This window comes from Amphiura filiformis, chromosome 15 (assembly GCF_039555335.1).
Source record: "Amphiura filiformis chromosome 15, Afil_fr2py, whole genome shotgun sequence".
Lineage (NCBI taxonomy): Eukaryota > Metazoa > Echinodermata > Ophiuroidea > Amphilepidida > Amphiuridae > Amphiura > Amphiura filiformis.
This window is the reverse complement of record NC_092642.1, coordinates 23,173,842-23,186,188: the sequence shown is the minus strand read 5'-3', so window position 1 is coordinate 23,186,188 and position 12,347 is coordinate 23,173,842. Positions and strand designations below refer to the sequence as shown.

Sequence of the window (12,347 nt, the reverse complement as noted above, 5' to 3'; positions counted from 1 at the left end):
TATGCAACTCACCAATACTTGTGCCAGTGCATTAATGACAGTAGATCCATACTGTTGTACAAGAGATTGGCATTCACTGGAATATTGTCCTAATACACTACATGCTTGCTCTAATGCCATGATTATAGTTTGCTGGTTGTTAGGGTCCATAAGTTCTTTCTGGACATCACCAAAGAACATCTTACAGTCTGTGCACATGTCTGCTGTTGGAAGCTGAAAGAAATAGAAGATGTTTAGTTATTTTACACACTAAATAAGTCAGCTTCAGATTAATATCATTACCAGATTCATATTGCTGCAACTGAGAGGTACACTGCTGTGCAGCTACTGCATTAGTACTCTAGTACCCGTACTCTAAAGTACACACAAACAGTACTCTAGCACACTCTAGTGTACACAGTACACAAATACAGTACACACACTGGTAGGGGTGAACCAGCAGAGAGTTGGAGTGATGCTAGTGGAATTAACTGGCAGTGCCAAACCATTGTGTGTACTGTACTTGTGTACTGTATGTGTGTACTCTAGTGTGCACTAGAGTACTGTATGTGTGTACTTTTGAGTATGTGTACTCTAGATGCAGTAGCTGCACAGCAGTGTACCTCTTGGTGGTAGCAATAAAATACGTTCAGAGCATCAAATTTAATATTTTATTTACATTATTATATGGATAACTGAGAACATTAACAAATATGCCTGACTATACAACTTTTTCAAATCAGAAGTAGAGATCTTTTTCATTTCTACTTTAGTAACTTACCAGTCTTATTTGAAAGAATGCCTTAGTTATCAACTGTGAGATTAGGGTGATGTCTGGGGTACCAGAACAGTAGCCAATAGCATTACAGATTGTATCTGGATCCTAGTAATCAAACACACGCAGATGAGAAACAGTGAGAGGTTAAGGGCTGGGGTATGAGCGTTTGGACAGTATTTATTTTGGGACATTAGAGCACATCAGACATATCGAATTGCATTCTGAATACGAAGAATGTCATTCTGATATCAAATAATTTTGATTTTTGAAATTGCAATTTAATACACATTTTATGGCAAATCATTAAAAATTGATATTTTTGGTATTTAACAGTACTTGAAGTAAACTTTATAAATCTGATGATTTATACTTAAAGTGTATGTAAAGGTGGGATGAAAAGCCGACGATCAATTGAAAATTTTGACCTTTCATATTGAAGATATGGATTTTTTTCCCCAAAACACCAAAATAAATTAGGTCTTTTGGGGAAAAAAATCCATATCTTCAATATGATAGGTCAAAATTTTCAATTGACCGTCGGCTTTTCCTCCCTGCTACATACACTTTAAGAATATATCATTAGATTTATATAATTTACTTCGAGGACTGTTATATATCAAAAATTTGAAAAATATCAAATTTTTATAATTTGTCATAAAATTTGTATTATATTGTGATTTAAAAAAATGAAAATTATTTGATATCAGAAAGACATGCTTCAGTATTCAGAATGCAATCGATAGGTCTGAGATGCTCTCATGTCCCACAAAAAATACTGTCGAAACGCAATAAACGCTCATTTTGGATCCCTTAAGGAATGAAGAACACATTAACTCTCTCCACGCGGGAGTCGACTGCAGACGACAACTTTTTTACAAAATTTTTAAAAAAAAATTAATTCTAAATTGTCAGAATTGTTAATTTTCATGACCATATTTGGAATCAGCATGAAAAATGCATTAGGATGAGTACAAACAAGCCTAGTATTGGTTCGTGGTTCTTACAATAGCTCTTGATATTTTCAGAAAATATCTCAAAACTTGGACTTTTTATGTTGAAGCCTATGGCTATTTAAGTTGTATTGCCACCCAACAACTTAGAACTAAGACAGTTTGTTTAGATTGCTGTGCAGGATTTTATTCAAAATATAATAAATTTCAACTACAGTAAAAATTTCAATTAAATGAACACAACTGTCAACAGCTGTACGTGATCCAACCGTTATCATAAATGGTGTATTTCAAAATACAATGTGAACGCACAACTTTGGATACACTAATGAAAATACTATCCAATCACAACTAAGTTGGCATGGATGGATTCACTTATGCATTACGCACATGTGGGCGTTCATCATGTTCATCACACAATGTACATGGACAACTCGTTGGCTGTATTCCATAGTGGCGTAGAGTGATTTTTGGTCATTTTTTTGAAAATTGGCACATATGTTTTTAATGATGTTCTCTTTCATTTTTCTAAGTCTCATCAGTCATAATTAGCTAATTAATCAGTAATTAATTAATTAAATGTGGCGTATAGTTACAAAGTGACATTTTTGTATTCCATAGTGGCGTATCGACCATACACGCCACTTTTTATACACATTTTATAATTATGAAATATCGGCAAAAATGAAAAACATCGTATGTCATAGTGGCGTACGTATCGGACCTATACGCCACTATGGAATACTGAACGACGAAAAGTAACGCCATAGGGATTACACGGCGACCGAGGTGGCGACGGTTAACGTTAGGTTAGGGTATTGCGTTTTGTTTGTTTTCCATAGTGACGTATAGTTTTATTTTCAGTTTACAAGCAATAGTATGTATTTATTTCTTTTGAAAAATATATAACAATAAAATCTATTTAGTTTACTACAGAAATTTCACATCATTTACAAAATATAATGAATGTCTGATTTACACAACTCGATTTTAAATTGGTATTTCTTCAAACCCGATTTTCTCGAAAAGTTTATTCGCGGCGCCCCACTATACGCCACTATGGAATACAGACGACGAACTGTCATGCTGATGGCAGCTATTCAAATGAAATTTCTACTCTAGATCAAATGATCCCAGATTAAATATAGCCTATATACTTTTGCACAATCACTTACAAGTTCTGAGATAAGGAAATCCACTACCACTATACCATACTGCTGAACAAGGGACTTGCACTCTCCTTCATACTGGCCAAGAAGGCTGCACACTTGCTCAATTTCCATCAAGATTTTATTCTGAAAGAAACAACACATTAAAGTGAAATGAATACATTCATATGAAAGGTAAATGTGGAATGATAAATACAAATATTGAACAAGGAAAAAATGGAGGCTTAAATGATTTTCAACAGTTTTACCACCTCAAGCACAATTTCAAAGAAAAGGATAAAGTGATCCTGCTTGGGCATTGCAAAGCGATATGGAGAAAGCCAAGCATTATTATATTACAATAGATACAATAGAGTCCCTCATCATCACTGATTTCTGCCTTTGGTGAATACTAACCTATTATTAGAATGTTTGAATCTCTGTAGGCGTATAGGCATAGGCCTAGATACAACAGGAACTGAGAAAAAAATTGAAATTTAGCAAAACAAATGTTCTAGCCCCCCCCCCCCCCCCCCACACGCGCACACATCCACACACGACACGTTCTGAGAATTCTATAAATATAATCAGGTCAAGGAGTTTATGTAGATCGATGTTTAGAGCACGCAACTGTTATAAAATATTCAAAAAGTTAACAAATTAAAAAATTAAAAGAAAACTGATTATTACTGAAAAAAAACCTCTTTAATTTTCTATTCAAAATTTTGAAAAGTACTCAAATTGCTTTTTCAAAATCTGGAAAAAATGGAGGCCTAATAATTCATGTTGCAAGTGAAAAGTGTGAGAGCGTGTGAGGTCAGTATGATAGGCCTATGAGTGCTTTTTCTCAGCATAGCAACTCCCGGGAGCAAATCAGAATAACGTTTGAAACTTGGATTTCGCGCTTTAAAACTCTAATGACTGACAGCATATAGGCTTAAAAAATTACTTTTCGACATAATTGCACAATCTGCCCCCCCCCTGAATAGGAAAAAGTTGACAGTATTCTCCAATTAAATCAAACTAAACAAACCAAAAAAAGGAATTTTTTTTTGTAGGAAATACGGGTTTTTGACCAGTTTTATATGATTCAAAAATACAAGCTTGGAAAATGTAGAAAAGAAGAAAAGAAAAACAAAATCATGAGAGAAGGCTTGGATGGGGTTCGAACACGGGATATACGCGTGATATAAAAAACACGTTAGAGTGTGCTAACCGATTGCGCTACGAAGGCAAAGATACATATTCGAGGTAAAACGACAAACTTAATAAAAAAGAAGTCCAGCGTTTATAAAACTAATTGATATCTCTCATCTGTGTTTTATTTGCATGATTAACAACAGAAACCAAACTTTATCCATATTTAAGCAAACAAAATACAAAACAAAGGCAATTCAAATCCCCCCTTTTTTTAAAGGGGGGGGTGGAATAATACGCCGCCGCGAGTCTTTCAGAATAACATTTGTTATTGAAACAATGCGCCAAGTTTATGCATGATATATCATGTCTGACTGCCTTAGTATATTTCAACTTTTATATATTTTCCTAAAATTATGTAATACAAATATTTGTGTGGAAATACACGCATATTATGCTCATATGTAAGCTTTTTAAGGAACTATAATGACATTGCACTTCCAGTCCATTGGAAGTGATTTGCCTCCATGTGATTTGAAACGAAATCAGAGGGTGTCTGATACGATTTCAATTTTTCTGGTGTGATTTTCTATTTTTGAAAAGCAAATTTCATGGGGGGGGGGGGTGAATGACTTTAACTCAAGAGACAATTTTAGTATCTCTTTTCTGTGATTCTTCAAATTTTAGTAATCATCACATGCAACAACATACGCAGGGAATTTAACTTTAATATGCCTGTATCAACAAGGGAACAAAGGCCTATATCAACAAAATGACTATTTGACCCCTATCTACATGTGGGTCGCTCATTAGAGATAAATAACACTTGGCTTTTTCCAATATGATTTTCTAATGGGAATTGATCAGGATCTTGAGCTCCTGGGTTCAATTAAAAGCAAAGAGCACTTTTCCTGAAAGTATTTTCCTAAGATAGGTTACATCAGGGAAATTGTTGAAACTTTATGAAAACTACAGATGCAATGTTATAAATTTCCCATATCGACACTGGGCGGGAAAAACCTCATGTACTTTTTGCCCTTGAACATGGATGAAGCAAGCCATTCAATATAAAGTCTACACCTACAAGGGCCAAAAGTACATACGAGGTTTTTCCCGCCCAGTGACGATATATAGATATTCTTACCTGAACGGAGGTGTTCTTAAGCATGTTTTGGATGTCAGTGAAGAAACTCTTGCAGTCTGCACACTGATCACCAGTCTGTGTATGATAACAATTACATCAGTAATATATACATTAATTATTCGCCGATACAAAAAATATTTGCTGTCATCTAAAATTGAGGTTCTACCCGCAAAGTACTGTGTGTGCATCCGCGTACGCGTTGCAAAAGCCTTCTGGTGCGATGCAAGAAAAGCGCGAGAAACAAAAATGCACTTTTTATGCATGCGTTTGTAGGGAGAACCTCGTGTTGGTAACAAGATGGCAGATCTGTGATTATAGGAAACATAAAACACCATAAAAAATTATTTTAAAAAATCACCCTGGTGATATATGATCATGCAGGGCTGGATTTACCAATGGGCCAGATGGGCCCTCCCAATCAAAAAAATTGGGGGGGGGGGGGGGGCTCCCAAAATTGCTCTGTGAATCTACCTTTTCCCATTTGGGCCAAATTAAGGTAAAATTGCAAAATTTTGCACGCTTTGCATGCACTGGCCCTTCAAGTAGCAAAATTCATCTTTATTTTGGGCTAAATTCGTCAGAAATTGGAATTTTTGTGTGCTTTGCGCGCAAATGTCATTATCCTTATATATTATACTTATCCCCTTCTAAATTTTAATCCATTTGACGCAACTACGGATCTACAAAATCTTTGACCACTTGAGTGAACTTGCATTGGTCTGGCCCAGGGCCCCAAAAAAGATAAATCCGGCCCTGAATGATGACATGGCATATTGCCGAATAGCAAATAAACTGTCCACATCTGCAGCTCATTGTATGATATTGACTACAGAGGGCAGCATTATCAGACTTTTATTAAAGGCTATTTTGCCATTGTGTGCAAAGGAATACCCAACAATGATTGCTGGGGAATGGGAGGGTTGGGAAATTTAGCATAAAAGGTTTTAATTTTGACATCAACGAAAAGTTTCATTTTTATGTGGAAAATAATAAAAATGGAGCCAGAAGAGTGCTTGTTTTCAATAGGTGTTCATACAACTTCTCATTCTGACACTGTACTTGGTTCCACATATGTACATAAAACATGAAGTAATCCTTTTTTAAATGATGTAAACTACACACAATATACACAATTGCAAAACTAGGAAGAAAACCATCCAGGAGAGGCCAATTGTTCAAAGAAATTAAGTTAGAAAAACTACTTACCAGTTTAGTTCTTACTTGAGGTGAGCCACCACAGAACCCAATAAAACCACAGCCTTGGTCTCCCTATGAAAAGAATGGACCACAGAGTAGGTTTTAGTATGGTAGACTGACTCACATTCACAAATCTGATTGTTATGCCTTGACTTTTGGATTATCCATTGAAATTGAGCTATGAACCATCCAAAAATTCTTTAAAATAGATATGAAAAGGCCATTTTGCCCATTTCAGTAATTTCTTAGTCACTTCCTGGGTTGAGTTCATTGCTCCTTCAGGATTAGCCTGTTTTTATTTGTTTTGTTTTTCAACTTTTTTTTTTTTTACAATTTTGTTAAAAGTCATCGTCAAAACATGTATATGCCTTATTAGCTTAATAAATAGCCAAAATACATGTGAATTAGGATATTTCTCTATGCACCACTTTATTCTTGTTTCAAAACAGAAATGTAACGAAACTGTTTACAAAACTCTTCAGGATGTCAAAAATTTTGAAAGAAAAAATTTCAAAATTAGGGTTGGTATTCTTTTGTGCAGTACAACAAAACATTTTCAGGATTTTACAGATAAGGGTCAGCTAGATGAGGCCAATCAAACAATCAAAAAGTTTATTCCCTATTATTTTCAACTTTATTCCCTACATTTTTTTTATGGATGGGGGGCTGAGTATGATTTTTTTATTCACTATTAAAAATAGGATGTCAATGTTTCCAGTGCAAGTAGTGTACCAAAATGATGTTGAAAAGAGTCATTTAGAGCAGGTACCTCTTCCTACTGTAAATATGATGGCTCTGAAAAGAGCAATTAATTTGACTTCCCTTTGTCCACTGAAAGATAACAAATAACAGAAACTGCACTTACAAGAAGTTTAGCTACTGCATCAAGAACGGTGCTTCCATACTGTTCAATCAACGATTCACACTCGCTGGCCAGATCACCCAATATGCTACATGCCTGCTCCACTTCTTGTATGATTGTTTGCTGGATTCAAATGACACAGTTCAAATGTAAATATAAAATTTGTCTTGCTGAGATGTTTTCTTCCACAGGATAATAAATGATATCATATGTGTACATTAATTTGTGAGATGCTCCATGTGTATATAAAGCATTTTGAAGAATTAACATTGCCAGCTGGCGGTGATTGCCAATTTCAGAAGAGAAACATTTTGGTTTAATTTAAGAAAATTTAGGTTTTTTATGGAACAAAATTATGTTGCATCCAAAATTGGCAACTGCAAACTGTACTTTTCTTTGCTAAATTGATGTTAAAACATTGACAAAAAATTAAAACTGGAACTACATAATAAATAACCAGTCACATTGAAATTTTAATTTTAATAAAAATATTTAAGAAAAAGAAGAATGACCAGGTTTTAGAGCCCTACTACTCTGAAGCACATGCGTGTGAAGCCTTCTCTGTGGTGCAGATTTATTGGAACATAGGACATGTGTACCCCTTCCAATTGAAAATTCTTTTAAAAGTGAAAAAAAACCCACACATACAAAAAAACCCAACCACAATGCCCCATTCCATACTTTGGTGGTTCCATTGAATGAATCAAATTATACAAACTGTGGGATAGGCTTTTACAATAGGAGTTCATATAAAGTTATAAGTATACAGTTACAGTGGGTGTGACCAGATCGACAGACTCATCTCCCACTTTATCCTATCAAAATGTAGATTTGGGCATCAGAAGAAAGCTCATATTTTTCTCATAATGGCAGTGATATATAATGCTTGAACTATATTCTACTTAATTTGATATTATGAATGTAAAAGTGATAGCCTCATCCCGCATTGTGTTTATTATCAAAGACAGAGATAAAAAGATTTTATCGCGTCTGACGTCATCTGTCAATCAAACTCGAACACGGTTTGTTTACAAGTGTCGTGATGATGACTTGCTGAATGTGGCGGTATAAGCGGGCACCTCATTGTTAATTTTGCACCTTCAAACATGCAAATCATCTCAAAAGTTAGGTCTTTGTAGTAGCAAACTTTCTTTTGCGGAGGCACCATGTCAACAATGCCTAGAAAAGCTGCTTTTTGCCTTGTAAAAGTATGCAATTTTTGCCATTTGCTGCTATTCCTTTTCTCCGATTGGCACCAGATAAATCGGCCTTCCTTTTCTGGCGCTATTAACCTGTGTAAACCAATCAAGGATCACAATTGACAATGACATCAGACGCGATAAAATCTTTTTATCTCTGTCTTTGATAATAGCATCTGTACTTCTATGGGCCGTTGTGAAACAAGTTTTTGCTTCTAATATCAAAACCACTAGTGCAATTGAACTCAAAACTTGGTGATCAGATTATTTTGGTGCATGCCTCATTGTGAAGTACATCTACAAATTTACCCACTGAGCAACATTTTGGTTATATTACCTGATTATTAGGGTCTGTAAGTTCATGTGCTATATCAGTGAAGAATAGTTCGCAGTCTGAACACATGTAAGCCAACAGGTTGCTAAATAAAACAAATAACATTAAAACAACAATTACAGTTTGATTTGATTTATTTTGACAACCCTGGGAACCCACAAAAGCCTCATATGAAGATTTGTTTCTGTTGGGATCCATTGGAAGACTGGGAGGGGCTGGGAACAGTCAGAGATTGACACTCTACCCTTCTTGAAACTGACTGCAAGTTACATGTACAGGTATGGCTCTTCTGGACAAAGGAAACGACAGCTTAACACCACCCCTCGAAGGAAGGAATTCTTTTATGGTTATTCAACTCTGAATGCACAATGCCCATTGGGGATAGAGAGTGTCTTAATTTAATCTATAGATGTTGCCAATTCATACTGATCCAATCAAACCAGCAGGCCATAGTTTGCAATAATTTGTCACATTGAATTATTGAAATTTCATTGCATATTTTGAAATGTCTTCTGTTTTTCATTGTTTATGGTTATATATATTTACGATTCACAATTTCTAATTTGAGCTGTAATTGTTCAAACAGATCATTTCCCATATTTATCTTTGATTTTGGTTTTTTTATTTGTTCAAATTTGTGACCCATAAAAGTTGGTGCTGTCAATGCCCATGTTGGGGTAATGTAAAAAAGAGAATGAGAAACAAACTAAATAAACTGATAGCCTTCTCAATGAGGTTTTTTTGATCAAAGTGAGACACTCTCCACAAAAACATAGCAACTATATTACTGATACAGACAGCTGTACAAACATGTATTATTGTAAGACCAATGCATTTTAATATTTCATTTAGTGGCATATATACTTGCAGACGGAATCATACGGTATCTGCTACTTTTCTTGATTAGAATGCACCACATGAAAAACAAAACTTTTGCATCATTATAAAATTGCACACAACCTTCACAATGCAACACAGCTTCACCTATAAATTCAACCCAAATATAGGCATCATATAATATAGGGTCCTCAACTTATAAGTTCCCCCTAATACTTTTAAAGTCGAATATTTTACGAAATGTAAAAATATAAAAGGTATGTATAGCCCTATTTGTTTTACACATGTGGACCAATTTATAGCATCACACATTGCGTTCAGTCACAATGGTTAATGGTGTAAGAAAAGAGGCCATTTTAAAAGTTGCACCTGAGTCCATAGCAGTCAGGTTTTCTTTAACAAACACATGACTAGGCCTGGCCTACTGTATTGTTTGAGAGTTGATTCCTATGGACTCAGATGCAACTTTTAACACTGTTTAAAGCTGTTTCTTTTTTTTTTACATAATGAACCATTGTAACTGAACGCAATGACGTGTGATGCTATAATTTGGTCCATATGTAAAACAAATAAGGCTACCCATACATTTTTACACCTTTGCATTTCGTCAGATATTTTATGACGTATTCAAAAAAGTATTTAGGGGGGAACTTATAAGTTGTGGACCCTATACAATTGACACAATGATTTCATGTTATTTACACTTACTGCTTTCATTTTGATGACAGCTTTTGTAAGTGCTCCTATCACTTCATGATTCTTCATACTTTGACAGAACCCAATTGTTCCACATATACTAGATGGATCCTAAATAAAAAAATTAAAAGTAAAAAATAAACAAAATTTTAGACATGTCAATCTGTAATATTTTCAACAACAAAAAGATATAAGGGACAAACCTGTGTTTACAGGCCAGTGCCTGTTTGTCTTTCAAGTGCTTCGGTATTGACATAGTTTAAACATATTACACATACATAATGTATAACATGATTTATTGAGATATTAGACTCACCAATTCTGGTAGTAGCAGATCAAAGACAAGAGGTCCATATTGATCAATAAGTGAATTACATTGATCAGCAAGATCACCCAACAAGCTGCACACCATCTTAAGCTCATTCAGGAGTTCTTTCTGTAAAAAGAGACACACATTTGTGAATCAAAAGAGGATTTATTTAGCAATAAAACACACACAAAAAGATATTTTAGTGTCAGTAGTATGTAGATTCTGCTCTACCCACCTGTGTTGTAGCATTACTAAGCATGGTCTTGACATCGCCAAAGAAAGCTTTACAATCTGTGCATGGGTCTTCAGCTTTTACCTGCAGGAAACAAAAATTATTAACTTTAGAATCCCATTTGGTAAAATTCCCGTACATGGCATTACTTTATTTTAAAGTGTAACAATAACTATTGTTTTACTTTATAAAGTATTTGAAACAAATAAGATAGTACCTACCCTTAATTTTGGAAGCATTCCACAAAAGCCTATAGTGTTGCAAGTATTTTGGGGTCCTGCAAAAGATAACATTAAACACTAGGTTTAAAAACACCAATTATCATTATTATTATGAGAACTGTGCGGCCCTGATTTGGTAAAATGATCTAACTTGAAATTTGGACATTTTGAGATAAATCCATATCTTGGGTAATGTGAGGGCGCTCTTTCCATTGGTGACATCCTCAAATCACCACCATGCTTCATTTTGAAGATAGCAGAACCTATCTTGACACTTTTTTGTCACTTTCCATGTATTTAATATGGTAAACTGACCTATCTCAAAGTTAGATCATTTTACCGCATTAACCAAGACCCTAGGGAGCGCCAGACAAAGCCTAACACATTAATGATAACACGGCAAAACAACCTATCTCAAGATAGATCATTTTACCAAATAAATGAGTCTCGCTACGTTTATTTTTGTTACAAGGTAAAACAATGTAAAAGAATCTAACTCCCTAAAAATGGTTGTTATTTCAAAATTACTCAACCAAATTAGCCAAATGTTTGCAAATAAAAAAAGAACTTTATATTTTCTTAGATATTAGATGTGTTTGATAATTTATTTTATTCAAAAAGAAAAACGTCAAGTGTTCAAACTTAAAAGCTCTTTTTCTCAAAACAGCGATTTTCAAGTTAGATCATTTTACCAAATCAGGCCCGCGTGTGTCTTTAGCAAAATAATAACATGTGACACAAACTGGTCCATGGAGGTCAAAGGTAGAAAATTTGAATTAAGATAAAGGCAAAAATATGCAGTAAAAACAATAAAATACATAATAGAAAATAGACATCACAAAACTTCATAACTTTCGAATCAAGTATAGTAGACCTTTTGTGTTTTCAGTATATGATAGCCTGATGTTTGTATGAGGTAATAATTAAGTAACTCAATTTTCAAAAATGCCTCCTTTGTACTCCATGGACCAGAGCGTGTCACATATAAAGGTGAAAAAAATATAAATCTTTTCCCAGGAGTAGCCTATCAAATCAACACATGTTTCCACACATATGTTCATTTTCATTTGCTTATTCCATTTAAAGACAAGCATTATGGAAAGTTTCACAATACTCACCAAAACTTGTGCTACTGCATTGATGACAGTAGATCCATACTGCTCAACAAGAGATTGACATTCACTGGAGAGATCACCTAATAGACTGCACACCTGCTCAACAGCAGATATAATGGTTTGCTGAAATTATTGAATGTAATGAGCTATATTAACGTATCTTTCTCCAAACATTGTAATTTTTAAAATTATTACTAAATATTTTAAG

General features: G+C 34.6%; 1 protein-coding gene across 6 annotated transcripts in view; it reads right to left on the bottom strand.

Moving 5' to 3' along the window:
- LOC140171404 (uncharacterized) overlaps nt 1-12,347 on the bottom strand; it is a 112,113-nt gene that overhangs the window by 93,678 nt on the left and 6,088 nt on the right. For 5 of the 6 annotated variants that reach the window (XM_072194654.1, XM_072194656.1, XM_072194658.1 and 2 more), the window contains exons 1-7: nt 8,732-8,807; nt 7,199-7,318; nt 6,343-6,405; nt 5,137-5,211; nt 2,883-3,002; nt 761-862; nt 13-213 (exon numbers count right to left, since the gene is read on the bottom strand). The exons of the other annotated variant lie outside the window; for it this stretch is intronic. In XM_072194654.1, coding sequence (XP_072050755.1) covers nt 13-213; nt 761-862; nt 2,883-3,002; nt 5,137-5,211; nt 6,343-6,405; nt 7,199-7,318; nt 8,732-8,797 — 747 coding nt within the window. In that variant the 5' untranslated portion in view covers nt 8,798-8,807. Of the gene's footprint in view, nt 1-12; nt 214-760; nt 863-2,882; nt 3,003-5,136; nt 5,212-6,342; nt 6,406-7,198; nt 7,319-8,731; nt 8,808-12,347 lie in introns of those variants that run through there. 6 annotated transcript variants of the gene reach the window in all.